At 34.4% G+C, this 25,704-nt stretch overlaps 6 protein-coding genes, 3 long non-coding RNA genes and 1 pseudogene across 20 annotated transcripts in view; 3 read left to right on the top strand and 7 right to left on the bottom strand.

Annotated features, from left to right (window-relative positions):
- LOC139818800 (odorant receptor 22c-like) overlaps positions 1 to 513 on the bottom strand; it is a 14,938-nt gene extending 14,425 nt beyond the window's left edge. For 3 of the 4 annotated variants that reach the window (XM_071787736.1, XM_071787725.1, XM_071787714.1), the window contains exon 1: positions 87 to 502. In XM_071787736.1, coding sequence (XP_071643837.1) covers positions 87 to 340 — 254 coding nt within the window. In that variant the 5' untranslated portion in view covers positions 341 to 502. Of the gene's footprint in view, positions 1 to 86 lie in introns of all 4 variants that reach the window. The other variant, XM_071787747.1, reaches the window with a different exon arrangement.
- Positions 1 to 10,677, top strand: part of LOC139819316 (uncharacterized) — a 15,557-nt gene extending 4,880 nt beyond the window's left edge. The window contains exons 1-4 of one of the 2 annotated variants that reach the window (XR_011733693.1): positions 4,039 to 4,179; positions 6,681 to 6,900; positions 9,856 to 10,112; positions 10,540 to 10,677. This is a non-coding gene — a long non-coding RNA (uncharacterized lncRNA). Of the gene's footprint in view, positions 1 to 4,038; positions 4,180 to 6,680; positions 6,901 to 9,855; positions 10,113 to 10,539 lie in introns of those variants that run through there. The other variant, XR_011733691.1, reaches the window with a different exon arrangement.
- On the bottom strand, positions 1,017 to 3,911 carry LOC139819079 (odorant receptor 13a-like). The gene is made up of 6 exons (XM_071788250.1): positions 3,302 to 3,911; positions 2,590 to 2,926; positions 2,065 to 2,295; positions 1,889 to 2,002; positions 1,301 to 1,456; positions 1,017 to 1,206 (listed from the first exon to the last, which is right to left on the bottom strand). The coding sequence occupies exons 1-6, from the start codon at positions 3,556 to 3,558 to the stop codon at positions 1,156 to 1,158; spliced, it is 1,146 nt and encodes a 381-aa protein (XP_071644351.1). The 5' UTR covers positions 3,559 to 3,911; the 3' UTR covers positions 1,017 to 1,155.
- Positions 2,028 to 2,663, top strand: LOC139819324 (uncharacterized). The gene is made up of 3 exons (XR_011733697.1): positions 2,028 to 2,164; positions 2,256 to 2,351; positions 2,523 to 2,663. It is a non-coding gene; the product is annotated as an uncharacterized lncRNA (long non-coding RNA).
- On the bottom strand, positions 6,968 to 9,628 carry LOC139814321 (uncharacterized; annotated as a pseudogene).
- On the bottom strand, positions 9,769 to 12,722 carry LOC139819071 (odorant receptor 82a-like). 2 transcript variants are annotated; one of them, XM_071788236.1, is made up of 6 exons: positions 12,453 to 12,722; positions 11,465 to 11,801; positions 10,739 to 10,969; positions 10,563 to 10,676; positions 10,094 to 10,249; positions 9,769 to 10,001 (listed from the first exon to the last, which is right to left on the bottom strand). In XM_071788236.1, the coding sequence occupies exons 1-6, from the start codon at positions 12,707 to 12,709 to the stop codon at positions 9,951 to 9,953; spliced, it is 1,146 nt and encodes a 381-aa protein (XP_071644337.1). In that variant the 5' UTR covers positions 12,710 to 12,722; the 3' UTR covers positions 9,769 to 9,950. The 2 variants fall into 2 exon arrangements, with proteins under 2 accessions (XP_071644337.1, XP_071644327.1); XM_071788226.1 differs by having other exon boundaries at positions 9,769 to 10,249.
- LOC139819328 (uncharacterized) lies at positions 11,601 to 22,951 on the top strand. Of its 2 annotated transcripts, none has more exons than XR_011733699.1 (3): positions 11,601 to 11,737; positions 12,431 to 12,631; positions 22,813 to 22,951. It is a non-coding gene; the product is annotated as an uncharacterized lncRNA (long non-coding RNA). The 2 variants fall into 2 exon arrangements; XR_011733698.1 differs by having other exon boundaries at positions 11,706 to 11,845.
- Positions 13,705 to 15,697, bottom strand: LOC139818777 (odorant receptor 82a-like). 4 transcript variants are annotated; one of them, XM_071787693.1, is made up of 6 exons: positions 15,441 to 15,697; positions 14,865 to 15,219; positions 14,477 to 14,716; positions 14,300 to 14,413; positions 13,919 to 14,074; positions 13,705 to 13,846 (listed from the first exon to the last, which is right to left on the bottom strand). In XM_071787693.1, exons 1-6 carry the CDS (start codon positions 15,695 to 15,697, stop codon positions 13,796 to 13,798), a joined length of 1,173 nt encoding a protein of 390 aa, XP_071643794.1. In that variant the 3' UTR covers positions 13,705 to 13,795. The 4 variants fall into 4 exon arrangements, with proteins under 4 accessions (XP_071643794.1, XP_071643802.1, XP_071643786.1 ...); XM_071787701.1 differs by having other exon boundaries at positions 14,300 to 14,716; positions 14,970 to 15,219; XM_071787685.1 differs by having other exon boundaries at positions 14,300 to 14,716; positions 14,898 to 15,219.
- Positions 15,787 to 22,255, bottom strand: LOC139818731 (odorant receptor 13a-like). 3 transcript variants are annotated; one of them, XM_071787602.1, is made up of 8 exons: positions 21,651 to 22,051; positions 21,059 to 21,413; positions 20,590 to 20,820; positions 20,408 to 20,521; positions 20,074 to 20,229; positions 17,190 to 17,303; positions 16,812 to 16,967; positions 16,603 to 16,743 (listed from the first exon to the last, which is right to left on the bottom strand). In XM_071787602.1, the coding sequence occupies exons 1-8, from the start codon at positions 21,905 to 21,907 to the stop codon at positions 16,693 to 16,695; spliced, it is 1,434 nt and encodes a 477-aa protein (XP_071643703.1). In that variant the 5' UTR covers positions 21,908 to 22,051; the 3' UTR covers positions 16,603 to 16,692. The 3 variants fall into 3 exon arrangements, with proteins under 3 accessions (XP_071643712.1, XP_071643703.1, XP_071643719.1); XM_071787611.1 differs by lacking the exons at positions 20,074 to 20,229; positions 20,408 to 20,521; positions 20,590 to 20,820; positions 21,059 to 21,413; positions 21,651 to 22,051 and adding exons at positions 17,368 to 17,598; positions 17,719 to 18,073; positions 18,268 to 18,625 and having other exon boundaries at positions 15,787 to 16,743; XM_071787618.1 differs by lacking the exons at positions 16,603 to 16,743; positions 16,812 to 16,967; positions 17,190 to 17,303 and adding an exon at positions 19,703 to 19,999 and having other exon boundaries at positions 21,651 to 22,255.
- On the bottom strand, positions 22,455 to 25,653 carry LOC139818757 (odorant receptor 13a-like). The gene is made up of 6 exons (XM_071787645.1): positions 24,837 to 25,653; positions 24,359 to 24,713; positions 23,661 to 23,891; positions 23,138 to 23,251; positions 22,860 to 23,015; positions 22,455 to 22,776 (listed from the first exon to the last, which is right to left on the bottom strand). The coding sequence occupies exons 1-6, from the start codon at positions 25,178 to 25,180 to the stop codon at positions 22,726 to 22,728; spliced, it is 1,251 nt and encodes a 416-aa protein (XP_071643746.1). The 5' UTR covers positions 25,181 to 25,653; the 3' UTR covers positions 22,455 to 22,725.
- Between the last annotated feature and the right edge of the window lie 51 nt (positions 25,654 to 25,704).

Here is a 25,704-nt window from a genome sequence, read left to right on the forward strand (position 1 = left end):
ACCGATGTGTCTCTCAAATCATCTCTCGCAGACGATCAAACATCGAGATTGAGAGATTAAGCCGACCAAGCGATCGCTAGGCTTACCGACGATTAAACCAAAGGCTGAGTAGCTTGAGTACCGTCAGGGTGTAGTCCAGAGTGAGACCCAGACCGTCCATCAGCTTCGTCAGATTGCTAAAATCGAGGTGCGCGTAGACGTAGGAGTACTGAAAGTACTGCATCGCGACGAGGGTAGTCATGTAAAAGAGCCAGCAAAACGTCGCGTGCGAGGCGCCGGGCCACATGCCAATCAAACCGAGACCGATCTTCAGCAACGGGCTTACGGTACTTGTCGACATAATAGTGTGTAACTTCACATTGAACCATCACTCCGGGAAATCGTGTGCACGTCTCGTCTCTCCTTCCAACGAGGTGAATAACGACTGTGTACGAGACGAGAAGTGGCGTCGCGAAGAAAACGATGGCAATCGAGTCCTCCGGTCTAGCTCCGTGATGCACTCCCCTCCACGATGTTGCAAGGGAGATAGAACAATTTTACAGGGTAAAACCGCTACGTTTATGTTAGCAACGATCAATCGCAATTACGCATTTCGCTGTAATAAATTGTGCGACAAAGCAAGCTATAATTTGCGATAATAATCAACGATTGCGGACTTTAGCGCGCAAAAAAAAAGACACACGTGTATCTTTACGTTCAAATAACCGTTTTTAAAAATGCAAACGCAGATAGTCGGCGTAGTCGATAATTTCTTTACAAAAAAGTTCTTTGAAAAAAAGATGCTGTGTCTCTAATAGATCTGAGAATTGAATATTTTCAAGCCATAAGATAAATTGCGCAAATAATATACAGCATTTGTCATCAAATGGTAGGATATTTACGCGAAAGAAAAGAAAAAGAAATATTACAGATAAAAAGATTAAAACGTCGACTGCGCATCGAACATAAAGAGACATAATAAGAAGATATATTTATTATATTCTTATGCAAATAAAGTTTTAATGTTATTATTAAAATATGTATATATTGTATATGTTCATACACTCCATCTTCTTCGCATAAATTCAAAAAGTTCACAACGGATAATTTATCACTGACGCGGAGCGTTGATTTAAAACTGTGGATACTGTGGGAACAGATGATACTTCTCCCGATTTAAATCGTAGCATGCAATACAGACATGTACGAAGCAGAAGCTTTCATGACCTAAGAAAAATTCGGTGATAGAAAAGAAACTTGTGGAAAATTAAGAGATTCGTCTACACAGTAGAACATTAAGAGATTCGTTTACACGTCTTACGCTCATAAATCCTTCCAAAGTGAGATCAAAGATTTTCCCCGCAGTAATTGTCAGTCGCTTCTGCGATCTCATCATTATAAATAACATAATTCGACTGTTGGACGGTACCATGTTGTACCAAAGTGACTCATATATTGCGTCGCTAATCGATTTACTCTGAAAAGCGTGACCCGATTTCAGAACACGTAAATGAGACAATCATTTAAATATCGTTTGTTATACAATATTACATCTATCAATAATTATATCTATCATTAACAAGTAATTTCTCCGGTAATCGCAAAGAGATAATAGATCTCGTTTTAGAATTTATTGTTAATAAATTCTATTATGCTGTTTATTACTTGTTAATGATAGATATAATTATTGATAGATATAAAACAGCGTAATAGAATTTATCAACAATAAATTCTAAAACGAGATCTATTATCAGAAACATCTAGCTATAATAACAAAATAATTATTATAGCTATATATTTCTAATAATAGTTCTCGTTTTAATTAATTATTTATTATTTGCGGCTTTAGAAATAGGAAGAAATACATAATCACAAATATTCTGCGCGCACAAAACATTCCTTTAATCACCTTGAAGCTTAAGAACTCCCCTGCGTAGCAGAATACGAAGACTTCCAATGTTTTTGCAATGTAAAGGAATATCGACTTTATTAAAACCATTGCACCTTTGTTGGTACTGAGAGCCTGCGAAAGAAAGCAAATTGTCGGTCGGAGGATCAAAAATCGGAACAATCGATTTCGCTTACAATTATTATCATAAAGCCAGTGAAGCAGATGATTAAAGTATTCCACAGGAGTTGCATCAACGCAATGGACGAAAATAGACTTTCGATGTCGTCCGATAAAGTAATAATCTTTTGGTGTCTATGAATGAGATTATTGATGATGGATAAAGATGTACCAAGTTCGTCGTTGCTACTATGTACTTCCGTTACAGCTTGCCGCATGATATCGACCTGGCCACCTACGTGAATTATCTGTAAATATAAAACAGTTGATAATAAATTAAAAGAACAAGTATGGCACGAGAAACGTAAGTTTGTCAATTGTTTAATAAACGCTATATATTTTTTTAAATTAAAAATTTATTCCAACATCTTTTATTGCTCATAAATTGTCTCGTATCTCTTATTATTAGCTTTTGTTTTGAACGTTAATAAGTTTTCTTATTGTTAAAAAACCCCATTATTATTTACAATTACAGAGTGTTCTTGTATCTAAAATCGCAAAAAGGAATTTTATGGCTTATAATAAATCATTGTTACACTTACCAATGTAGCGAGCAACGCATTAATCATACCGACCACAGAAGCTAGCGACAATATGTAAAACATTTGCCCGGCAAGGATGCACTCGAAAAGCGGCGATTCCAGAGCCATAAGAGGAAGCTCCATTTTTACCGGGAATGCTCGGGGACCTCCAGAATTGCTCATCATGCGAGCCGCGTAAACACCGATGGATAAGAAAAAACCAGTTACAATGTGGATGCCGATGAGCACGACGGAACAACGACGCGATTGATTTGCGACTGTCATCATGGTGGAGTGATCGTTGATAACGCAATCATTCCAATCTCTATCCATTGCTGCCAAGATATTATAGAATATCCTGCAGAGAGTTCATCCTTTTATCGAAACATTGCACGCGTTAATCAGTTTTATCACGAAAAAGAAGAAGCCTCAAGTACCAAAAAAACGTATCATGTATAACTCTATTTAGAAAATATTTATAGCAAATATTACCGTCATTAATGGTCATTATTTTTACGCTTAAATCGTATGCGGTTCAACAAATAGAACTTATATTAAAATATTTCGTTACATAAATATCGTAATAAAAGATTTATTTCTCTCTCTCTCTCTCTCTCTCTCTCTCTCTCTCTCTCTCTCTCTCTCTCTCTCTCTCTTCTCTCTCTAGATTTATAACATTTATATGGTTTGTAAAAATGTCATCTTTTTCAAATATTACAACCAAGAACTTTACCTTCGGTTCCACCACAGAGAAAGCAGCTTAAGAAACGCGAGCGTGTTCGCTAGGGCGAGACCCAAACAATCGGATAAAAGCGGAAGATTGCTCAGGTCAAAATGCGCAACAACATACGAATATTGATAATATTGCGATACCAGTATCAGCGTCATGTATAAAGACCAATAGAGATTCGGGTAAGCCGAGTCCGGCCACATGCCGATAAAACGAAGACCGATTTCGACCGAGCGGCTAATGGTGGTTGCGCGTGTCATGGTCTTCTCAGAACTACCGGTATGGTAATAATAGATAGTCACGTCAACGCACAAAAAGCACACACAGGACGTTGTACTCTTCGCGTGTGACGAAAAAAGTATAATACTGAATAACCACAGCGAAGACGATAAAGCACAAGCAGTAACGATCAATTGTAATTGCGCTTCATCGCATTAATTCTTGGAAGCTCGCGGGTATATTATATGAAAGCGACGACGATGCCCGTTCCCCTTCTGAGGCAGTGACCAATTTAGTAGTTGCATGATGGCACATAATTGTTCTCAAAATGAATATTTAACTCGACTAAATGTCAGTTTCAGCTATATCCGATGGAAAAAAATTATGAAGACATTAACGTTGCGGTGAATGCGGGACATATGTAAGCGAAAAGAGAAAAGTGAAGAATATATTCCACTCTTAAAAATATAGTAAAATGTCTGTTGTCTGAGAAGCGACTGATGTTGCGATTACTTTTTGTTACGTTTACGTTTTGTCCCTTACTTATAGACTCGCTCACGTTTCGTTTCGCTTTGCTAAGTTTCCTCCTACAACCAATGCTCTCAGAGCAAGTACAAAAGCTAAACAAGAAAGATAAAATTCTCAGCATGCGATATAGAAATGTAAGTAATTGTCAACGACATAAATTATATTTAATTGTAAATATTATAATATAAAAAAGTCTTTTAATATAAAAAAAAGAAATAGATCAGAGATTGGGTAATTAAAATAAGATCTTATTTTTAAGCAAAAACTTTCTAAACATATATTCAATGAAATCTTATATTATTAGTCAAATACATGTTTGCATGCGCGCGCGCGTGTTCTCTTCTTCAAATATATAATAATGTATCATAATATTTTAGGTGAAAAGTCCACTTGATATGGAGTACCATTAACAAAGTTATAATATAGTTATTGAATAAATTATAAATCATACTATAATATAAAACTCGAGTGTTTGTCTGTCTGTCTGCCCGCGAACTCATTCGTTAATAGACCGAATTTCAAAGCATTGTACATGAAGTAAGGGTAGAATTTCCCGGGGAGGACCATGATGTGGTTAATTATTTGTTACCGATCTTTTTGAAAACCGGTTCCGAAATTTTTCCAATTTTTCGGGAAATAATTGACCCAATCTTAAAGAATTATATATGAAATAGGGGTAGAAAGAACTAAAGAATGTAATAGAATTAGAAAAATTTTGTTTGAAAAAAATGTACGTGATTGCTCCAATTTCAGCAAATTTTGAGATATCAAGCTGATCTTTTTCTTATGGATAATTTCTTGTTACCAATTTTTTGGAAACCGGTTTCAAAATTTTTCAAATTTTTTCGAGAAATAATAAGTATTAATGGACCGATTTTGTTGAAACCAATGCCCAAATTTTTTTAATTTTTGGAGGATAAGTTTAATTTTTTATTAATGGATAATTTTTCAGAGGGAGATAGAGCGCGCGAAGCGCGGGAAAAAAAATAAATAAATTGATATTAGAACAGAAAGGCAGCAAATGTAAAACTAAACTCGGTAGATTTTTAAACAAAATAGAAAAAAAGAGGAACAGAAAGAAAATAAAATAAAAGAAAGTCAATAATGGCGGGTCAGCGGAGAATGAAAACGCGCGAGGCGCGAGCAAAAATGAAATTTAAAGATTTCAATATAGGGGATTACATTTTTGAAATATTTGACAATATGCTAATCTGCATTTATAATATTATCTATTTATTATTATTTATTAAAAAAGAATTCAAAGATGTAGGTTAGAGTTTGAAGAGAAAGAATATCAAAGATGCTCCTAATTAATGGATGAGTTGGGGAAGAGGGGAATGCTGTGTTATTTAATATTATAAAATAAAGATACTTTTATTTTAGCGCCAACTAAAAATTTGTAAATTTATTCACCTGTGTGTGCGTGCGTGCGTGCGTGCATGGTGTGTTTTATATAATATTATATAGGTATTATATAAAATATATTATATAATTTCAGAGGTTTTCTTATCAATTTAATCTACACAATTAAATGGTTAAGTTTGTTTTATTTCAATTTGCTGAATTTAATTTGCGATAAATTATTAACTTTATTTATATAAAATATTTATTTTATTTCGTCATTTATTTGGTTTTGTTTTTGTTCTGTATATAGAAGTTATGATTATTTTGCTTGTTAGAACGTGTATTTCCATTTCTTAACTTACGAAAGATCATTATCAAAAATTGCATATAATTATCGTAAGTATAAACAAAATAAAAATAGTAGTTATACGAGTAAAGGATGTGACGAACAGCGTGCATTAATTCTGTGGCTGATGATATTCTCCATAAGAGCTACCACACGTGTTGACAGCGTTCCCTAGATTATAATTATTTGTAATATTTATTACTAATATTAGTAATAAATATTATAATTACTTGTAATATTTATTACTAATATTTATTATTAATATAAGAATATTTATTACAAATATTGTGAAATGTATCGTTTCGTCAATACAATATAGAAAGCAGTTAAAAATTTAAATAAGGTCTTGATATATATTTTTATTACAACGCAATGGATTTTTTAATAAGTAATTTAATTTATTTCTGTATTGTCGCATAAAAATATTGACACAAATGTTTCGTTAAATCATAATTTCCATTTTCAGTTTCGCGTTTTCCAACAAGTAGTACAAAACATGTTCAACCGTCTAATAAATTTTATCAGTTTTTATTTTATGAGTGCTTTTACATATAGAGTTAATCACGAAAGTTAATTACTCGTTGTGATAAGTCGATTTGAGTTTCGATACATTACGTTTAGTATTGGCTTAGTATGCTGACATGTATGACGCCAATACTTTCATGATCCGAAAAAGAATGTTTTTATACAAACAGCATTGAAAAGCAAGTGGACATTCTCCAGAATTTAAATATTATTATAATGTATATACCACGGTACTGTTTTCAATAATATTGTACCTAATTGCAATATTTATGATTGTTTGAGCTTAGGCCAGTAAATTTCTACGTATATAATAGTATTAATATAAGTATATAAATAGTATCAATCATCCGCCACGCTTAAAAACAATAAGAATCTCACGTTGTAAATCCTTCTGTAAAATGAAATCAATGATTTTTCCAGCTGTGATCATCAATCATATTTGAGCTCTGATGATTATCAATAAGATTCAGCATTCGCTGGTGGACAATTCGTACCAAAGTGTATGCGGCATTGATAATGGACTTGCTCTGACTGTGAAAAAGAAAAAAGGTTTGTTTAAAACGTCGTACAGCAAAACAAGCTGAATTCGCATGCAAGGATTATGCAACCATGTAACAGCCTCATCGCGTAAAATTAAAAAGTAAGTATACTTTTATAGACAATAGAAAAAGGTACTCACACCCAGAAGCGGTTAAAAGTAAAGGAATGCTAACCTTAATATTTAAGTACTCGCCAGCAAAACAGAAAACGAATGTAACAGCGATATACAAAATGATGGATATATAAATTATAATCCGGGTTTACCACGTACGTCCGTGCCTATATACAGACTGCGTAATGATTATGCAGAATGTTAGTTAGATTATGTTAATCAGGAGTAAGTCGTAATATCTCGTGCATGGTCGTGCTTTTAATTATTGGATCGGCAATGTATTCTACATGCAACGCTCTAAGAATATAATCTCAGTGTCAAGGAAACGAGATAACGCATTATTCTGAGAGAAATGGTGTTATTGCTATGCAAGTACGAGATTTTACGATATTTCTCTATTTACAAGACATTGGTATTTGTTCGGTAATCATAGTATGTTAAGAAAAATAACAATATAAAGTTTAAAGCAAAAAAACTTACAGCAGTAATACCTTCCAATATCAGATCCATGATTTTCCCAGCTGTGATCGTCAGTCGCTTTTGAGATCTGAGGATTACGAATAACAAAATTCGGCATTCGCTAATAGATAAATCGTACCAAACCGCTTCATACGCCGCATCGCCGATAGCCCTGCTCTGAAAAAGAGAGAAAGATTATAGACTACTTGTTACATGAGACTATAACACGTGACACATCGGAGGAACACAAAGATCTCCATTTGGATAAACGCAATCACAACACATATGGTTTAGTCATTTCGTACAATTAAATTATAACAAATTCTAAGATATTTTTATTTGTATTTTATATTATTTGCTTTAACATCGGCGTTTTGCTCTTATTTGCCTTATGTTTCAAATTTAATTTTTATCTATATCTATATTTATCTACTAATATAACGATAAAAATTTATAAAAATAAAAGTATATAGCATGCTTACCTTAGTGCTCAAATATTCGCCGGCAAAACAAAATACAAAAGCTTCTATGGTTACAGCCAGATATGGAATAATAAATTGTATTAATATCCCGGATTTACTCCTCATGTTCATACCTAAAGACTGGAACATTAAGACAGTTTTCGTTAGTGTTTTGTTTCAAACAAACTGTTTTATCGTGCTAATTAGTAATCCGATTCGCCTCGGTCTACCCTATACATTTTTTAGGCAGAAATCGGTAACCTTTCCACCAATCTTCGCCAAATTCAACACCAACCTACCTTTAATAATACTCTACCCATTAAAAAAAAATAAACTTGATATCCCAAAATTTGCGGAAATTAAAGTAATCATGTAGATTTTTTTAGATAGAAATAGACCTATTTATTATTAGCAATGCTAATAATAACCTTTTATTATTAGCAAGGCTAATAATAACCTCTTTATTATTAGCAATTTTTCTAATTCTATTATATTCTTCAGTTTTTTCTACCGCTATTTCATGTATAATTCTTTAAAACTTGGTTAATCAGTTTTTGAGTTATAGAAATTTCGGTAAATTTGGCACAAACACACACACACACACACATACGGACATTTTATAAAATTACGATTTTCCGACGTTTTAGAACATTCTGAACGCACATTGGCATAAAAAACTAAGAAAACAATTTTTTCTTCGGTTTCTTCTGCCCTTATTTCATATATAATTTAAAATTTAGTTGATTAGACCTAGCTTTATATCCGATCAAAGGTCCATATACGAAGTTTATGAAAATAATGCTTTCTCTATGAAGAAGCAAAAATGGCGAGAGCGTTGATGGATATCATAGCGTTGGAGCAACGGTGCACCAAATTAGCCTTATCCATCATCACGCAAATCGGTCCCGCAATCCTTCCAATCGTCATCCATCCCGACCAAAATATCCGCGAATATCCTACAACCGACCACCGATGTGTCTCTTAATTAAATCATCTCTCACATACAATCAAACATAGAGATCGAGAGATCAAGCCGACCAAGCGATCGCTAGGCTTACCGACAATTAAACCAAAGACTGAGTAGCTTCAGTATCGTCAGGGTGTAGTCCAGAGTGAGACCCAGACCGTCCACATCAGCTTCCTCAGACTGCTAAAATCGAGGTGCGCGTAGACATAAGAGTACTGAAAGTACTGCATCGCGACGAGGGTAGTCATGTAAAAGAGCCAGCAAACCGTCGCGTGCGAGGAGCCGGGCCACATGCCAATCAAATCGAGACCAATCTTCAGCAACGGGCTTACGTTGTCGACATAATAGTGTGTAACTTCACATTGAACCATCACTCCGGGAAACCGTGTGCACGTCTCGTCTCTCCTTCTAACGAGGTGAATAACGACTGTGTACGAGACGAGAAGTGGCGTCGCGAAGAAAACGATGACAATCGAGTCCTCCGGTCTAGCTTCGTGATGCACTCCTCTCCACGATGTCGCAAGGGAGGTAGAGCAATTTTACAGGGTAAAACCGCTACGTTTATGCTAGTAACGATCAATCGCAATTACCCATTTTGCTGTAATAAATTGTGCGACAAAGCAAGCTATAATTTGCGATGATGATCAACGATTGCGGGGTTCAGCGCGCAAAAAAAAAGATACACGTGTATCTTTACGTTCAAATAACCATTTTTAAAAATGCAAACGCAGATAGTCGGCGTAGTCGATAATTTCTTTACAAAAAAGTTCTTTGAAAAAAGATCCTGTGTCTCTAATAGATCTGAAAATTGAATATTTTCAAGCCATAAGATAAATTGCGCAAATAATGTACAGCATTTGTCATCAAATGGTAGGATATTTACGTAAAAAAAAAAAGAAATATCACCAGATAAAAAGATTAAAACGTAGACTGCGCATCGAACATAAAAAGACATAATAAAAAGATATATTTATTATATTCTTATGCAAATAAAATTTTAATGTTATTATTAAAATATGTATATATATGTTCATACAATCCATTTTCTTCGCATAGGTTCAAAAAGTTCACAACGAAAAATTTATCACTGACGCGGAGCGTTGATTTAAAACTGTGGATACTATGGGAACAGATATGATACTTCTCCCGATTTAAATCGTAGCATGCAATACAGACATGTACGAGGCAGAAGCTTTCATGACCTAAGAAAAATTGGGTGATAGAAAAGAAACTTGGGAAATTAAGAGATTCGTCTACACAGTAGAACATTAAGAGATTCGTCTACACGTCTTACGCTCATAAATCCTTCCAAAGTAAGATCAAAGATTTTCCCCGCAGTAATTGTCAGTCGCTTCTGCGATCTCATCATTATAAATAACATAATTCGACTGTTGGACGGTACCATGTTGTACCAAAGTGACTCATATATTGCGTCGCTAATCGATTTACTCTGAAAAGCGTGACCCGATTTCAGAACACGTGAATGAGACAATCATTTAAATATCATTTGTTACACAATATTATATCTATCAATAACCATTAACAAATAATAAACAGCGTAATAGAATTTATTAAGAATAAATTCTAAAACTAGAACTATTATCAGAAAATATGTAGCTATAATAACAAAATAAGTTATTATAGCTATATATTTCTAATAACAGTTTTTGTTTTAATTAATTATTTATTATTTGCGACGTTAGAAATAGGAAAAAATACATAATCACAAATATTCTGCAGGCACGGAACATTCCTTTAATCACCTTGAAGCTTAAGAACTCCCCTGCGTAGCAGAATACGAAGACTTCTAATGTTTTTGCAATGTAAAGGAACATCGACTTTATTAAAACCATTGCACCTTTGTTGGTACTGAGAGTCTGCGAAAGAAGGCAAATTGTCGGTCGGAAGATCGAAAATCGAAACAATCGATTTTGCTTACAAGTATTATCATAAAGCCGCTGAAGCAGATGACTAAAGTATTCCACAGGAGTTGCAACAGCGCAATGGACGAAAATAGACTTTCGATGTCGTTCGATAAAGTAATAATCTTTTGGTGTCTATGAATGAGATTATTGATGATGAATAAAGATGTGCCAAGTTCGTCGTTGTTACTATGTACTTCCGTTATAACTTGCCGCATGATATCGACCTGGCCACCCACATGAATTACCTGTAAATATAAAACAGTTGATAATAAATTAAAAAAACAAGTATAGCACAAAACGTAAGTTTGTCAATTGTTTAATAAACGCTATATATTTTTAAAAATTTTAAATTTATTCTACTGGACACTACAGACGCGCGCTTCGCGCGCGCTATTTAACTTTAACATTATGCTATTACTGTTACACTATTAACTCCTTGATACACACAACTGTCAAAATATACAATGACAGCTGCAAATGAAGTAAGCGCAGCAAGAGAACCAATCGGCATCGCGGAAAAGCGACAACAATAAACTTTACATCTCTTTTTTAGATATGGACATCTTTTATTGCTCCGTAAATTGTCTCGTATCTCTTATTATTAGCTTTTGTTTTAAACGTTAATAAGTTTTCTTATTGAAAAAAAAGCAACTCATTTTTATCTACAATTACAGAGTGTTCTTGTATCTAAAATAGCAAAAAGGAATTTTATGGCTTATAATAAATCATTGTATACTTACCAATGTAGCGAGCAACCCATTAATCATACCAACCACAGAAGCTGACGACAATACGTAAAATATTTGCCCGGCAAGGATGCACTCGAAAAGCGGCGATTCCAGAGCCATAAAAGGAAACTCCATTTTTACCGGGAATGCTCGAGGACCTCCAGAATTGCTCATCATGCGAGCCGTGTAAACACCAATCGTTAAGAAAAAACCAGTTACAAGGTGGACGCCGATGAGCACAACGGAACAACGACGCGATTGATTTGCGACTGTCATCATGATGGAGTAATCATTGATAACACAATCATTCCAATCTCTATCCATTGCTGCCAAGATATTATAGAATATCCTGCAGAGAGTTCATCTTTTTATCGAAACGCTGCACGCGTTAAGGTAAAGGTACCAATACCCGGACATGTACCTATATCCGGACACCTTTATTATTTATAAGTATAACGCGAATTAAAATCAAAGATAAAAGTATTTTTTCTTGTAGTCTGAAACTTCAGTTATAATAGTCAAACGTTTATTTTCATAAATTTATATTTTTTTAAAGGTATCCAGACACAGATACGTGTCCAGGTATTGGTACATTTCCTATGCTTAAGTGTCCGGGTATTGGTACCTTTACCTTAATCAGTTTTATCATGAAAGAAAAGAAGCCTCAAGAATAAAAAAAAACGTTTCAACATATAACTTTATTTAGAAAATATTTATAGCAAATATTACCATCATTAATGGTCATATTTTTACGCTTAAATCGTAATGCGGTTTTATACACGTCTTAAAAAAATCCTTGACAACAAATATCGTTTGACAAATGAAACTTATATTAAAATATTTCATAAATGTCACAATAAATAATTTATTTCTCTCTCTCTCTCTCTCTCTCTCTCTCTCTCTCTCTCTCTCTCTCTCTCTTTCTCTCTCTACATTTATAACATTTATATGGTCACCTAAAAATGTCACCTTTTTCAGATATTACAATCAAGAACTTTACCTTCGGTTCCACCACAGAAAAAGCAGCTTAAGAAACGCGAGACTGTTCGCTAGGGTGAGACCCAAACAATCGGATAAAAGCGGAAGATTGCTTACGTCAAAATGCGCAACAACATACGAATATTGATAATATTGCGATACCAGCATCATCATCATGTACGAAGACCAATAGAGATTCGGGTAAGCCGAGTCCGGCCACATGCCGATAAAACGAAGACCGATTTCGACCAAGCGGCTAATGGTGGTTGCGCGTGTCATGGTCTTTTCAGAACTACCGGTATGGTAAAAATAGATAGTCACGTCAACGCGCAAAAAGCACACACAGAACGTTGTACTCTTCGCGTGTGACGAAAAAAGTATAATACTGCAGAATAACCACAACGAAGACGATAAAGCGCGGGCAGTAACGATCAATTGTAATTGCGCTTCGTCGCATTAATTCTTGGAACCTCGCGGATATAATATATGAAAGCGACGACGATGCCCGCTCCCCTTCTGAGGCAGTGACCAATTTAGTAGTTGCATGATGGCACATAATTGTTCTCAAAATGAATATTTAACTCGACTAAATGTCGGTTTCAGCTATATCCGATGGAAAAAAATTATGAAGACATTAACGTTGCGGTGAATGCGGGACATATGTGCGAAAAGAGAAAAGTGAAGAATATATTCCACTCTTAAAAATATAGTAAAATGTCTGATGTTTGAGAAACGACTGATGTTGCAATTACTTTTTGTTACGTTTACGTTTTGTCCCTTACTTATAGACTCGCTCACGTTTCGTTTCGCTTTGCTAAGTTTCCTCCTACAACCAATGCTCTCAGAGCAAGTACAAAAGCTAAACAAGAAAGATGAAATTCTCAGCATGCGATATAGAAATGTAAGTAATTGTCAACGACATAAATTACATTTAATTGTAATATTAAAAAATCTTGTAATATTAAAAAGCATGTTAATATAAAAAGAGAAAGAAACAGATCAGAGATTGGGTAATTAAAATAAAATCTTATTGAAAAAAAAATACTTTCTAAACATATATTCAATGAAATCTTATATGTATATTATTAGTCAAATACATGTTTGCATGCGCGCGCGCGTGTTCTCTTCTTTAAATATATAATAATGTATCATAATATTTTAGGTGAAAAGTCCACTTGATATGGAGTAACCATTAACAAAGTTATAATATATAGTTATGGAATAAATTAAAAATAATTTCTATATAAAGATACTATATGCTTATAATTTTTTGTGCAACATTATTCAATCAACAATAATGACGACCAACTATTAATGACATAATTTGAGCTGAAAAATTCTAATGGTCTAACATTTTTCCGATTTTCAGTACATAGCATTTAATACCGATATATAGGAAACAGAAGCCTTCATAATCTAAAAAATTATCCTCGATTAATAGAATGTAGTGTATTAGATAAGCAGATTGTTTATAACATAACGCCTTACGCTTGTAAATCCTTCTAACGTCAAATCAATGATTCGTCCTGCAGTAATTGTCAATTGCTTTTGACATCTTAACATCATAAATAATATAATGCGACTGTCGCTTGGCGGTAAATTATACCAAAGTGTCTCATATATCGCATCGCTAATCGACTTACTCTAGAAATAGGATGAACCGTTTGACATACAGAGAGAGTAACAATAAATTTAAAAATATTTTTTGTGGTAAAAAATTTCTTATTCTCCAATATCTTTTAACGATGAGAGTAATTTTAAATCATAATTTATGACACGTAGTTAATCAACAGTTGATGCAACGTAAATAAAAAGAAAAGTGTATTTGCAATAATGCGTCTGAAATACGAAAACGACTCGTTTACATACCTTGGCACTTAAAAATTCTCCTGCAAAACAATATAAGAAAACCTCCAGAATTATTACAGTATAATAGCTCACGGACTTGATCAAATTTACTGCATCTTCGCCGGAGCTAATAATCTGCAATAAGATAAGAAAGAAAAAGTTATCTAAAATATGAAGAAAACAACTGACATTACTCACAATTATTATTACAAAACCAGTGCAACACATAACTAACGTATTCCACAGAACTTGAATCAGCGCAACATGAGTATACAGATTCTCGATATTTTGCGATAAAATGATAATCTTCTGATGCTTGCAAATGAGATTTCTTATAACAAGTAGAAATGTGCTGCGATCATATTTTCGACTAAGAAAGTTGGAAATTTCGGCTAAGTCTTGCTGCATAATATTGATCTGACCGCTCACATGAAGTATCTATAAATTATACCAATTAATTTATGTACAATACGTTATCTAAAGTAATACCTTGTCTTAATGTTAATTCGAATTGATCGTATTGGACCGATAATAAAACATTTTTATTTTAACTTCTTAATCTCTTTCAATCTTATTATATACTTACCAACGCGACAAGTAATGCATTTATCAAGCTAACCACAAAAGCTATCACCGTATCGTAAACGAATTGTCCAATTAAGAAACACTCGAAAATCGGTGATTTACTAACGTCGAAAGGGAATTCCATTTTTATGGGAAGTTCTCGAGAACTATTGCCGAACTGATTGACATCGTCCCTCGACTGAAGCAAATGCTCGCCAATCGACAGAGAGAAAGCAGAAAAGGCATACATACTGAACATTATATTAGCAAAACGGCGCGACATGTCCGCCATGCTCATCATCGTAAACCTATACGAATCATTAATAACGCACTCACTCCAGTCTTGATCTATCGCCTTCACAATATAATAGAATATCCTGCAGAACATTTCTTTATGTGTAACGAGTCACGTAAAATATTGTTTATATATGATTTTACTCAAAAAGCAACAAATATATCTTCGCGCACACATTCGTCTCGTCGAAATTATATAATGTTAACGTAATTATATTTGGATTAAGTGGGTAATATATTAATTGGGTATTATATTGGGATTAGAGAGATACATTTGATATCATTCTCGCAAAACGTAGCTTACCGACGATTCCACCACAGAATGAGAAGCTTAAGAAAAACAAGGCTGTACGCCAGAGTAAGACTAAGACAGTCCATAAGAAGCCAAATATCGTTTGAGTCGATATGTGCGAATATGTACGCATATTGATAATATTGCGCTATTGCTATTGTTGTCATATAGCTAAACCAATAGAGATTTGGATATGCCGAGTCCGGCCACATGCCGATGAAACGGAGACCAATCTCAACCGAACGGCTGATGGTAGTTGTGCATTTCATTGCCTTTTCAGAACTACTGATATAGTAAGAACAGATATAGTAGTCGCATAATAAAAAAGCACACACAAACGTTGTATACTTTACGTGATGACGGCAAAAGTATAATACTGAATAATCATAGCGTAGACATAGATGAAGCGCAGGCAGTAACAATCAATTGTAATTGCACGTCGTCGCAATAATGTTTGGAAGTTTACGGGTATATTAAAAGCAAAAACGATAATAATGCCCGCTTCCCTTCTGAAGCGGTGTACAATTTAATATTTGCATAATGGCACATAATTGCTTTAACAATGAATTTCTGTCTCGACTAAATGTCAATTTCAGCTATATCCGATAGAGAAAAAAATTATAAAAACGTTAATGTTTGCGCGACATGTATGCAAGCGAAAGAAAAAAGCAAAAAATTTATTGCAGTAAAAAATGATATCTGAGAAGAAAATCTTCTTCCTATAATTTATTGTCCCTTGTACTTACTTCGCTCACGTTTTGTTTCGTTTTGTTACGTTTTCTTCTACAACCCAAAGATGCTTTCAAAACGAGTACTTATAGAAGCTAGACAAGAGAGGTAAAATTGCCAGCATGCGATGTAGAAATGTAAGTAATTGTCAACAACGTTTATTCCATTTAGTTATAACATGTTAATATAAAAAAAAAGCATGTTTATATAAGAAAAAGAAGGATATCAGAGGATAACTGAAACAAGATCTTACTTTTAAGCAAAAACTTTCTAAAGATATATAATATTGATAATATACCTACATATCCGCATGCGCGTTTTATCCTTTAAATATATAATTTATCATAATATTTTAGACAAAAAGTCTACTTGACATGGAAAAATTGTCATCAATAAAGTATAGTTATTGAATGAATTAAAAATAATTTCTACTAAAATGACGTTACTATCATTCAGTCAACAATAATGACGACAAGCTATTGATGAAACTATTTGGGGACTGAGAAATTCTAATAGTCTAACATTTCTTCTGATTTTAGTACATTGCATTTAATACTGATATATAAGAAACAGAAGCTTTCATTATCTAAAAAAGAATTATCCTCGATTAATGTGGCGTAGTGTATTAGATTGTTTAATGACATAACGCCTTACACTTGTAAATCCTTCTAAAGTCAAATCAATGACTCTTCCTGCAGTGATCGTCAATCGCTTTTGACATCTTAATATCATAAATAATATAACGCGACTGTCGCTTGGCGGCAAATTATACCAAAGTGACTCATATATTGCGTTGCTAATCGACTTACTCTGAAAGCAGATGAACCGTTTGAAACATACGGAGTGACAATAAATTTAAAAATATTTTTTGTCATTGAAGGTATTTTACACTACAATATCTTTTAATGATGAAAATAATTTTAAAACACAAAATATGACACGTAGTTAATCCTCGTTTAATACAACATAAATAAAAAGAAACATATTCGTAATGACGCCTCTGAAATATTAAAAGGGTGTTCGTTTACATACCTTGGCACTTAAAAATTCTCCTGCGAAACAATATATAAAAACCTCCAGAACTATTGCAATGTAATAACTCACGGACTTGATCAAATTTGCTGTATCTTCGCCGGAGCTAATGATCTGCAATAAGATAAGAAAAGAATATTGTTATCTAAAATGTAAAGAAACGGCCGACACTACTCACAATTATAATCACAAAACCAGTGCAACACATAACTAACGTATTCCACAGAACTTGCATCAGCGCAATGTAACTGTACAAATTCTCGATATTTTCCGATAAATTGATAATCCTCTGATGCTTGCAAATAAGACCTTTGATAACAAGTAGGAATGTGCTACGATCATATTTTCCATTAGAAATGTCAACTAAGTCTTGCTGCATAATATCTATCTGACCGCTTACGTGAAGTACCTATGAATATTAGATAATTTATGTATACGTTATATCTAAAGTAATACCTTGTCTTTTAATATGAATTTGAATCGATCGTATTGGACCGATAAATCTTTTTCAATCTCATTATTCACTTACCAACGCAACAAGTAACGCATTTATCAAGCCAACCACAAAAGCTATCACCATATCGTAAAGGAATTGCCCAATTAAGAAACACTCGAAAATCGGTGATTTGCTAACGTCGAAAGGGAATTCCATTTTTATGGGAAGTTCTCGGGAACTGTTGCCGGATTGATCGACGTCGTCCATCGACTGAAGCAAATGTTCGCCAATCGACAGAAAGAAAGAAGAAAAGGCATAGAGACCGAACATTATATTAGCAAAACGGTGCGACATATCTGCCATGCTCGTCATCGTGGAGCTATACGAGTCATTACTAACGCACTCACTCAAGTCTTGATCTATCGCCTTCACAATATAATAGAATATCCTGCAGGACATTTCTTCATGTGTAACGAGTCACGAAAGATATTGTGTATGTACAATTTTATTCAAGAAGTAACAATTAAATATCTTCACGCCTCACATTTGCCTCGTCGACATATGTAAATGTTAACGTAATTATATTGGAATTATAGATATATGATACATTCTACATCATTCTCGCTGATAAACGCATCTTACCGACGATTCCACCACAGAACGAGAAGCTTGAGAAAAGCGAGGCTGTACGCCAGGGTAAGACTGAGGCAGTCCATGAGGAGCCAAAGATCGTTCAAGTCAAAGTGTGCGAATATGTACGCGTACTGATAATATTGCACTATTACTACCGTTGTCATGTAGCTAAACCAATAGAGATTTGGATATGCCGAGTCCGGCCACATGCCGATGAAACGGAGACCAATCTCAACGGAACGACTGATAGTATTCGCACGCGTCATCGTTCTTCGTTAACTGCCGAACGTTAAAAATCAACGACTACGGAGACGTCAGTGCGCGAAAAGCATTTACGTGCACCGATATGTTCCACATGATGGTTAAAACACTAAATAATCGCAACGGAGAAACTCTAAAACGTAAGGTACTTAGAACGTGAATCAATCGTAATTACGTCTCGAGCGTTCTCATCGCATTAGGTAATGCAAGCTTATAGCTCTCTACCGATGAGAAAAAAGATACGATTATGTCCATTTCTTCTCTGAATTAATGAACACTTTGGTTTGCACAATGACAGATAATGGCTTTAGAACTGTGCATTTCTGTCCCGAAGAGCAGTTTTGTCTATATCCATCAGACAAAAAATATGTGCAATATCTTGGCAAAAACGTTGACATCTGCAGAACGCAAAAAAATGGAAAGAGAAAGTTATTATAGTTATTAAATGTGTTCGTGGTATACCGATCCCGCTAATTCCCTTTGCTTTTCTCTCGTATACTTTCTTATGTTACTCCGCTTCTATTTCAAACAAAGACAAGAGCCACCGAAGTTACGATGGTCAATAAGATTTGTGGATTTCGCCAACGTATTTTTCTATAATAATAGACTGTGATATAAAAATATAAATTGTTGACGATTTAAATCATTTTTGTTGCTGATTTTCAAATAAATATTGAGTCGCCGTAAACGAAAAAGTTTCGATACGAAATTCTCTCAATAGATCGCTTCACAAGACAGATAACAGGAGAAAAGACGCGCGCGTTTCTTTCAATTTGTTGAAAGATTAAGAGAAAATAATACAATAGAAGAGAGAATAGAACAATAGTAAATAATTTTCTTTATAAATGCAACACAAGTGTAATAGTGTGATAATATATAAGCACATATCTGTTATAAATATGCACGTAGAGCTTTACGTTTCCAGGAAAAAAACTAGATTTAAGAAAGATAATCAAAAGTAATAATACAATATATATTATTTAAATAATAATTACATGTTTATATTAATGAAGATAGAAAGATATGTAAATCAAGAATTTGATGAGTGCAATGACTGGAATTTGGAACAAAAGGTTTATATTATGAGCGTGGACAAATCTTGGACGTTATTTTGAAATGCATGTAGACCTTCCTTTTTAGATCTGTAATTTTTATTAACGACATATTATAAATTGAAATATAAAAAATTGATATTTTATAAAGTGAAATAAATTATTGATATTTTAAAGTGTGAAATAAATTAGTTACCATATAAAAATAATTATTCATTGAATTCATAAAAAATAAATTTATATTAAAGTAATCTTGTGCCTTCTCTTGTAACTTGTGTTTCATTTGGCCAAGAATAACGATTGTCTAACAAAATTATTGTGGCTAAGGCAACAGTGAATATGCACGCATATAGCAATTGACAAACGTCATTCTGAACTTAATACATCGCATTTAATACAGATACGTAAGAAGCTGATGCCTTCATAATCTAAAAAATTGCACAAACTAAGAAATATATAACCCAAAATGTCAAAGAACGCAGAATTTAATGTAATGTCTTACGCTTGTAAATCCTTCCAAAGTCAAATCAACGACTTTTCCTGCGGTAATCGTCAATCGTTTTTGCGATCTTAGTATTACAAACAATAAAATGCGACTATTTGTCGGTGGCATATCGTACCAAAGTGACTCATATATCGCATTGCTAATTGACCTACTCTAAAATCAGGGTAAATTCAATTTGAAACACAATAGACGAACGATCGACAAACTCAAAAGCGTTTTTCATCAGTCAAAATACATCTTTTAACTTATTTTTTTAATGAAAATTAACTTTTTGATTAAAAACAGATAATGATGAAATCGTGATATGTTCTTCACGAAGTTTTCTACAAACCTTGGCGCTCAAAAATTCTCCGGCAAAACAGAGTATAAAAACTTCTAGAGTGATTGCGATATAAAAACTCACAGATTTGATCGAAGTTGTCCCACTATCGTTGGTACGAATAGTCTGCAATAAAATAACGATGAAGAAATATTCTTCATCAAAGGTGGAACAGCAGCCAAGTCATTACTCACGATTACAATCACAAAACCAGTGCAGCAGATGACTAAAGTATTCCATAGAAGTTGCATTAATGCGATATAAGTATATAAGTTTTCAATATTTTCTGATAAAGTAATAATCTTCTGATGCTTGCAAATAAGGGCTTTGATAATAACTAAGGATGTGCTAGGATCGTGTTTTCTGCTGGAAATTTCGTTTATGTCTTGTCGCATAATGTCAATCTGACCGCTTACGTGAAGTATCTATAAATATGGAACTATTAAAACGTTAAAACGCATCTTATTATTAGTTAAATTACAATATTATTAATTAATAATTAATTAGATGAATTATTAATTAAATTCATTAGATCAATTATATCAAACCAGGACACTATTATAATTGTTAACAACAAAAAAGTTGAAGAAAAGATACCTATATTAATTAAGATGTACAATTGTACGTAAAAATAGCTTCGCAGATGAGTCATCGCGAACTCACCAATGAGACGAGTAACGCATTCATTATACCAACTATAGAAGCCAGCACCAATTCGTAAAAGAATTGCCCGACTAAAAAGCACTCGAAAATCGGGGAGTCGCTGATATCGAAAGGGAACTCCATCTTTATAGGGAGTTCTCGAGAATTATTGTCAACTCCACTGGCGTTGTCCATCGACTGAAGCAAGTGCTCGCCGATTGATAGAAAAAACGCAGCAAAAGCGTTAATAGTAATCATCACGTTGGAGCAACGACGTGATATATCCGCCACGTTCATCATTGTGGCGTTATATGAACCGTTGATGACGCATTCTTTCCAATCCTGATCCATCACTTTTACAATATAGTAAAATATCCTGCAGGAAGCAGCTTATATATCGAGTATTGTATATATTAATGAATTTTCTTCACAGAAAGGGACAGAAGAACATTTAAATATCTGACTTTACTTAAACATGGTACTAATGGTAAATCTTATTCGATCTTCATTCGTTTCGTTGAAATTATTCAGTGATAACTGTAGCTCTAGATAACGTTGCCCCGATTCGCTATTATTTGTTTTTGAGTTACGTCTGCAACAAAATGCGTCTTACCGGCGGTTCCACCATAAGGCAAAGAGCTTGAGAAAGGCGAGAGTGTACGCCAGAGTAAGACCGAGACAGTCCATGAGGAGCGAGATATCGCTCAGGTCAAAATGCGTAAGAACGTACGCGTACTGATAATATTGCACTATCACCATTGTCGCCATGTATATTAACCAATAAAGAGTCGCGTAAGCGGAATCCGGCCACATGCCAATGAAACGGAGGCCGATTTCGACCGGGCGGCTGATGGTACTTGTGCGCTTCATCGTTCTGCCGACAATCACCGAACGTTACGAAACGATGGCTATTGAGATGTCAATAATGCACCGTAACGCGCAACGTGAACGTCGCTCTCCGAATAATCGTGGGGAGAGACGGTAAAGCGCAGGTCCACTCTCGATCAATCGTAATTGTACGCCGACTATTCCAATCCAATTATTTCTTGAGAGCTTACAAGTCTATCAAATGTACTTATAAGTGCACCGAATAAAAAACAAAACGTATCTACTTTGTTTCTATGAAATAGCTCATATGTAATATTGCTTGATAATTGCTTGAAGAAATGAAAATTTCTAAATGCGAAGATAATCATCTCTACAATCATCTCTATAGCCAACAAAAAAACTGTGCATATTTTCGAAAAAAAAGTTGTTATTATCTATAGGCAGAAAATGGAGGTAATACATGGAAGAGAAAAGTGAAGGACATTCGGTGTCTAGTATGCGCGTGAAAACTGGATTATTCTCGGTGATAACATCTTATAAATAAGTAGTAATATTATTTCACACGTGAATAAAACTTTAAATTGTATTATTCAAAAATTAGACCTCTGCAGAGTATATGGTAACATACAAAATGTTTTTTTTTTTTGCGAAATTTCTTTGTACTAATATATACGTATTAACAATCCGTTCAACGGAATCGAACATTTGACTAAAACTATCCCTATCGCATAGAAGTCACGGCGACCGTTTCTTTAGGAAATATTCGTTATTATCGTGGAGATAAGTCTAATTTAGTATTCTATTCTAGAAGAATAAATATATTCTTACCTCTGTACCCAAATGCAACTTTTCATTCTTTTTTAATACAACGCGCTTAAAACGGATATGTACGACGCGGACGATTTCATAATCTGAAGCAATTAAGCATGTTAAAATTTTTGTTTCAGCCCTAATTTGAATGACGAAGATTTCCAGACGGTTCAAATAAACTCACGGTCGTGAAACCTTCCAAGGACAGATCAGTTATCTTGCCCGCAGTGATGGTTAATCGTTTCTGTGATCTCAGCATGAGGAACATCAAGACCCGACACTCGCTGGGTGTCATATCGTACCAGAAGCACTCGTACGCAGCGTCGCTGATGGACTTACTCTGCAATGGCAAACGAGCTTCCATGATTAATCGCGTCTAATGAATTCTCTTTCGGGAGTTAATGTGAAACTTCCAAAAATTCAAAATTCTACGACGCTACCATTACGTTCCCTTACGCTGACCTTAGCGCTGAGGTATTCTCCGGCGTAGCAAAAGACGAATGCCTCAAGAGTTATCGCGACATAAAAGATGAGGGATTTTGTTATCATAGTAGCACCTTCTTCCGTACCGATAGACTGCAATGTGTACAATATGTGTACAGTATAAGTTTGTACATCTATACATTTTGTGTATTTTATTAGAAACAATATTCTAAATTAAACGACATATGTATAGACACACATGTACTGAGAAAAAAATTTTCTGCATTTTAGTAAATATTATTTTGCATACAACTGTGACTCCATTTACTAAAATAGTAAAAATTTTCCTTTTTATTAGTATATGTGTATACACTAAGAAAAAATATACTAATAAAAAGGAAAATTTTCTTTATTTTAATAAATGGAGTCACAGTTGTACGTAAACTAATATTTACTAAATTGCAGAAAAATTTTTTCTCTGTGTGCACATATAGAGAAAGAGAGAGAGAGAGAGAGAGAGAGAGAGAGAATTATACAAAAAATGTGTAAAGTTATAACTTACTATTACGATTACAAAGCCTATGCAACAGATGACTAAAGTATTCCAGATAAACTGCAACAATGCGATGTTTGAGAAAAGGTCTTCAATATTGTCCGATAAATCGATGATTCTCTGATGTCTGTTAATCAAGTCTTTAATAGCAGCTAGAGAAGATCTTGATGTGTGCTTCTTAGAAGAAATTTCCACGAAGCCTTGCCGCATAATATCAATTTGACCACTTACATGTAGTACCTAAAAAACATCTTCAGCTTTACAGATACTTTAGAGCAGTATCGCTACCTTCGCAAAAAATCTGAAAAATTATACACACAAAACTGTATTTAAATAATAAGGTATTGTTAGTATATTCATTGGAACACTAGATTCCCAATGCAATCGCCATTAAAAAGACAAAGAAGTCTAAAGTAGAGCTGCAATACATTTATGGAAATAAAAATATGATCTCTCATAGTTGTTACAAGTACCAGTAAAATCAATTTTCCAATTCTGATCGAGTTTTTGTTCACTCGTTTTTATTTTAACAAAGCAAAGAATTAAATAACAATAACACATAAGAAAAAAATATTATATCTTATATACATATGTATATCTTTTTTCATAACAAGATGCAAGATTACTCATGTCTTCTATTCAACAAGTAATTTTGACAATCTTTAAGCCGATTTAGATCACGAATATGAAATACAGTCAAGTCTTACCAGCGTAACGAGCAAAGCGTTTAGCATAGCGATGACACAAGCCACCGATAAATCATGAAAAAATTGGGCTATCAATACCAGCTCAAAAATCGGGGAGTCGTTGACCTTAAAGGGAAACTCCATCTTGATGGGCAGCTCGCGAGTTGAACTTTCGCGATCGTTCTTTTGAATCATCGATCGGAATATTGGACCGCCGATCACGTAAAAGAACACGGCCAACGCATTCGTCGTGATCATCACGTTGGAACATTGACGAGACAAGTTGGCGTGTCTGATCATCGTGGATACGTCCGAACGGATTGCGATCCCGTCGCTCCAATCTTTGTCCATCGTATCCAGAATGACGTACAACTTTCTACGGAACATTTCTTACATCCGATATCGTTCGCGCGGGACAAAATTGGAATTGAAACGGAACGAGGAGCGCGATCGATCGATCGCCTTGTCCGCACGGAGACCATTAAGCATAAAATCTTACCGACGATTGTACCAGAGATTGATCAGTTTGAGGAACGACAAGCTATAGCCCAACGTGATGCTCAGGCCGTCTACGAAAACCGAGAGATCGCTGATATCGAAGTGCGCCAGGATATACGAATATTGAAAGTACTGCACTATTGCCACCGACAAAATATAACTCCACCAGTTGATATTCGCGTATACGCAACGCGGCCACATTCCGATGAAACGTAGGCCTGCTTCGACCGACTCGCTGACGGTGCTCGCGCGTCCTATCGCACCTTTGCCTAACTCCAGCATGTTTCTCCTGAGAGAGACTATCACCTTCGCGAGCTGTGTAAAATCTCCTCGACATAATAACATTGGATATAGCAAAAAGTCGAGACAGTGGAAAGGGGGAGATGAGATAATACGCGATAATAAACTGTCGATCAATCGTAATTACCCGTACTTCGCAGAAATGGCGAATTAAATCGAAATTGGATGCTCATCAATTCGCTGGATTATAGACTTGAAAGAAAAATGTCACATGTAGAAAAAGCGATCCGTCTCGGTTCTTTCTTTTTTCTCTTCAGTTTAAAAACGCCGAGTTTTCCGAGTCGCCAGTTTGCCGAGTCATTTACTTTAAAGATGCATAAAGCTTTCTCTGAAGATCGCTCGGCGCTCGCTGAGAGAGCAACAAATTAAATATACTGATGGTGAAACGTAAAACGAACATTGAAGCAAAGATATACAAAAATGTAACGCAAGTTGAGCGATATGTTGTACGGTCGTGTATGTCAACGATTCTTTCTATATCAATAATTATTTAAACATATATATATATATATATAAAACAAAAAGAATGTATTACTATACAAAAGAATTACTTTTTTTATATCGAAATG

This window comes from Temnothorax longispinosus, chromosome 1 (assembly GCF_030848805.1).
Source record: "Temnothorax longispinosus isolate EJ_2023e chromosome 1, Tlon_JGU_v1, whole genome shotgun sequence".
Lineage (NCBI taxonomy): Eukaryota > Metazoa > Arthropoda > Insecta > Hymenoptera > Formicidae > Temnothorax > Temnothorax longispinosus.

Coding starts and splice junctions, on each gene's coding strand:
- LOC139819079 (XM_071788250.1), bottom strand. CDS start 3,558: ATGACACGCGCAACCACCATTAGCCGCTCGGTCGAAATCGGTCTTCGT. Junction 2,927..3,301: donor TCTCTGTGGTGGAACCGAAG/GTAAAGTTCTTG, acceptor AACTCTCTGCAG/GATATTCTATAATATCTTGG. Junction 1,457..1,888: donor GGGAGTTCTTAAGCTTCAAG/GTGATTAAAGGA, acceptor CACGCTTTTCAG/AGTAAATCGATTAGCGACGC.
- LOC139819071 (XM_071788226.1), bottom strand. CDS start 12,709: ATGACACGCGCAACCACCATTAGCCGCTTGGTCGAAATCGGTCTTCGT. Junction 11,802..12,452: donor TTTCTGTGGTGGAACCGAAG/GTAAAGTTCTTG, acceptor AACTCTCTGCAG/GATATTCTATAATATCTTGG. Junction 10,970..11,464: donor ATGGGTTGCTCGCTACATTG/GTAAGTATACAA, acceptor TTATATTTACAG/GTAATTCATGTGGGTGGCCA.
- LOC139818777 (XM_071787676.1), bottom strand. CDS start 15,697: ATGAAATGCACAACTACCATCAGCCGTTCGGTTGAGATTGGTCTCCGT. Junction 15,220..15,440: donor ATTCTGTGGTGGAATCGTCG/GTAAGCTACGTT, acceptor AATGTTCTGCAG/GATATTCTATTATATTGTGA. Junction 14,075..14,299: donor GAGAATTTTTAAGTGCCAAG/GTATGTAAACGA, acceptor TCCTATTTCTAG/AGTAAGTCGATTAGCGATGC.
- LOC139818731 (XM_071787602.1), bottom strand. CDS start 21,907: ATGAAGCGCACAAGTACCATCAGCCGCCCGGTCGAAATCGGCCTCCGT. Junction 20,821..21,058: donor ATGCGTTACTCGTCTCATTG/GTGAGTTCGCGA, acceptor CCATATTTATAG/ATACTTCACGTAAGCGGTCA. Junction 17,304..20,073: donor CTTTGGAAGGATTTACAAGC/GTAAGACATTAC, acceptor ATCTTATTGCAG/ATCATTAGCTCCGGCGAAGA.
- LOC139818757 (XM_071787645.1), bottom strand. CDS start 25,180: ATGTTATTATGTCGAGGAGATTTTACACAGCTCGCGAAGGTGATAGTC. Junction 24,714..24,836: donor AATCTCTGGTACAATCGTCG/GTAAGATTTTAT, acceptor AATGTTCCGTAG/AAAGTTGTACGTCATTCTGG. Junction 23,016..23,137: donor GAGAATACCTCAGCGCTAAG/GTCAGCGTAAGG, acceptor TTGCCATTGCAG/AGTAAGTCCATCAGCGACGC.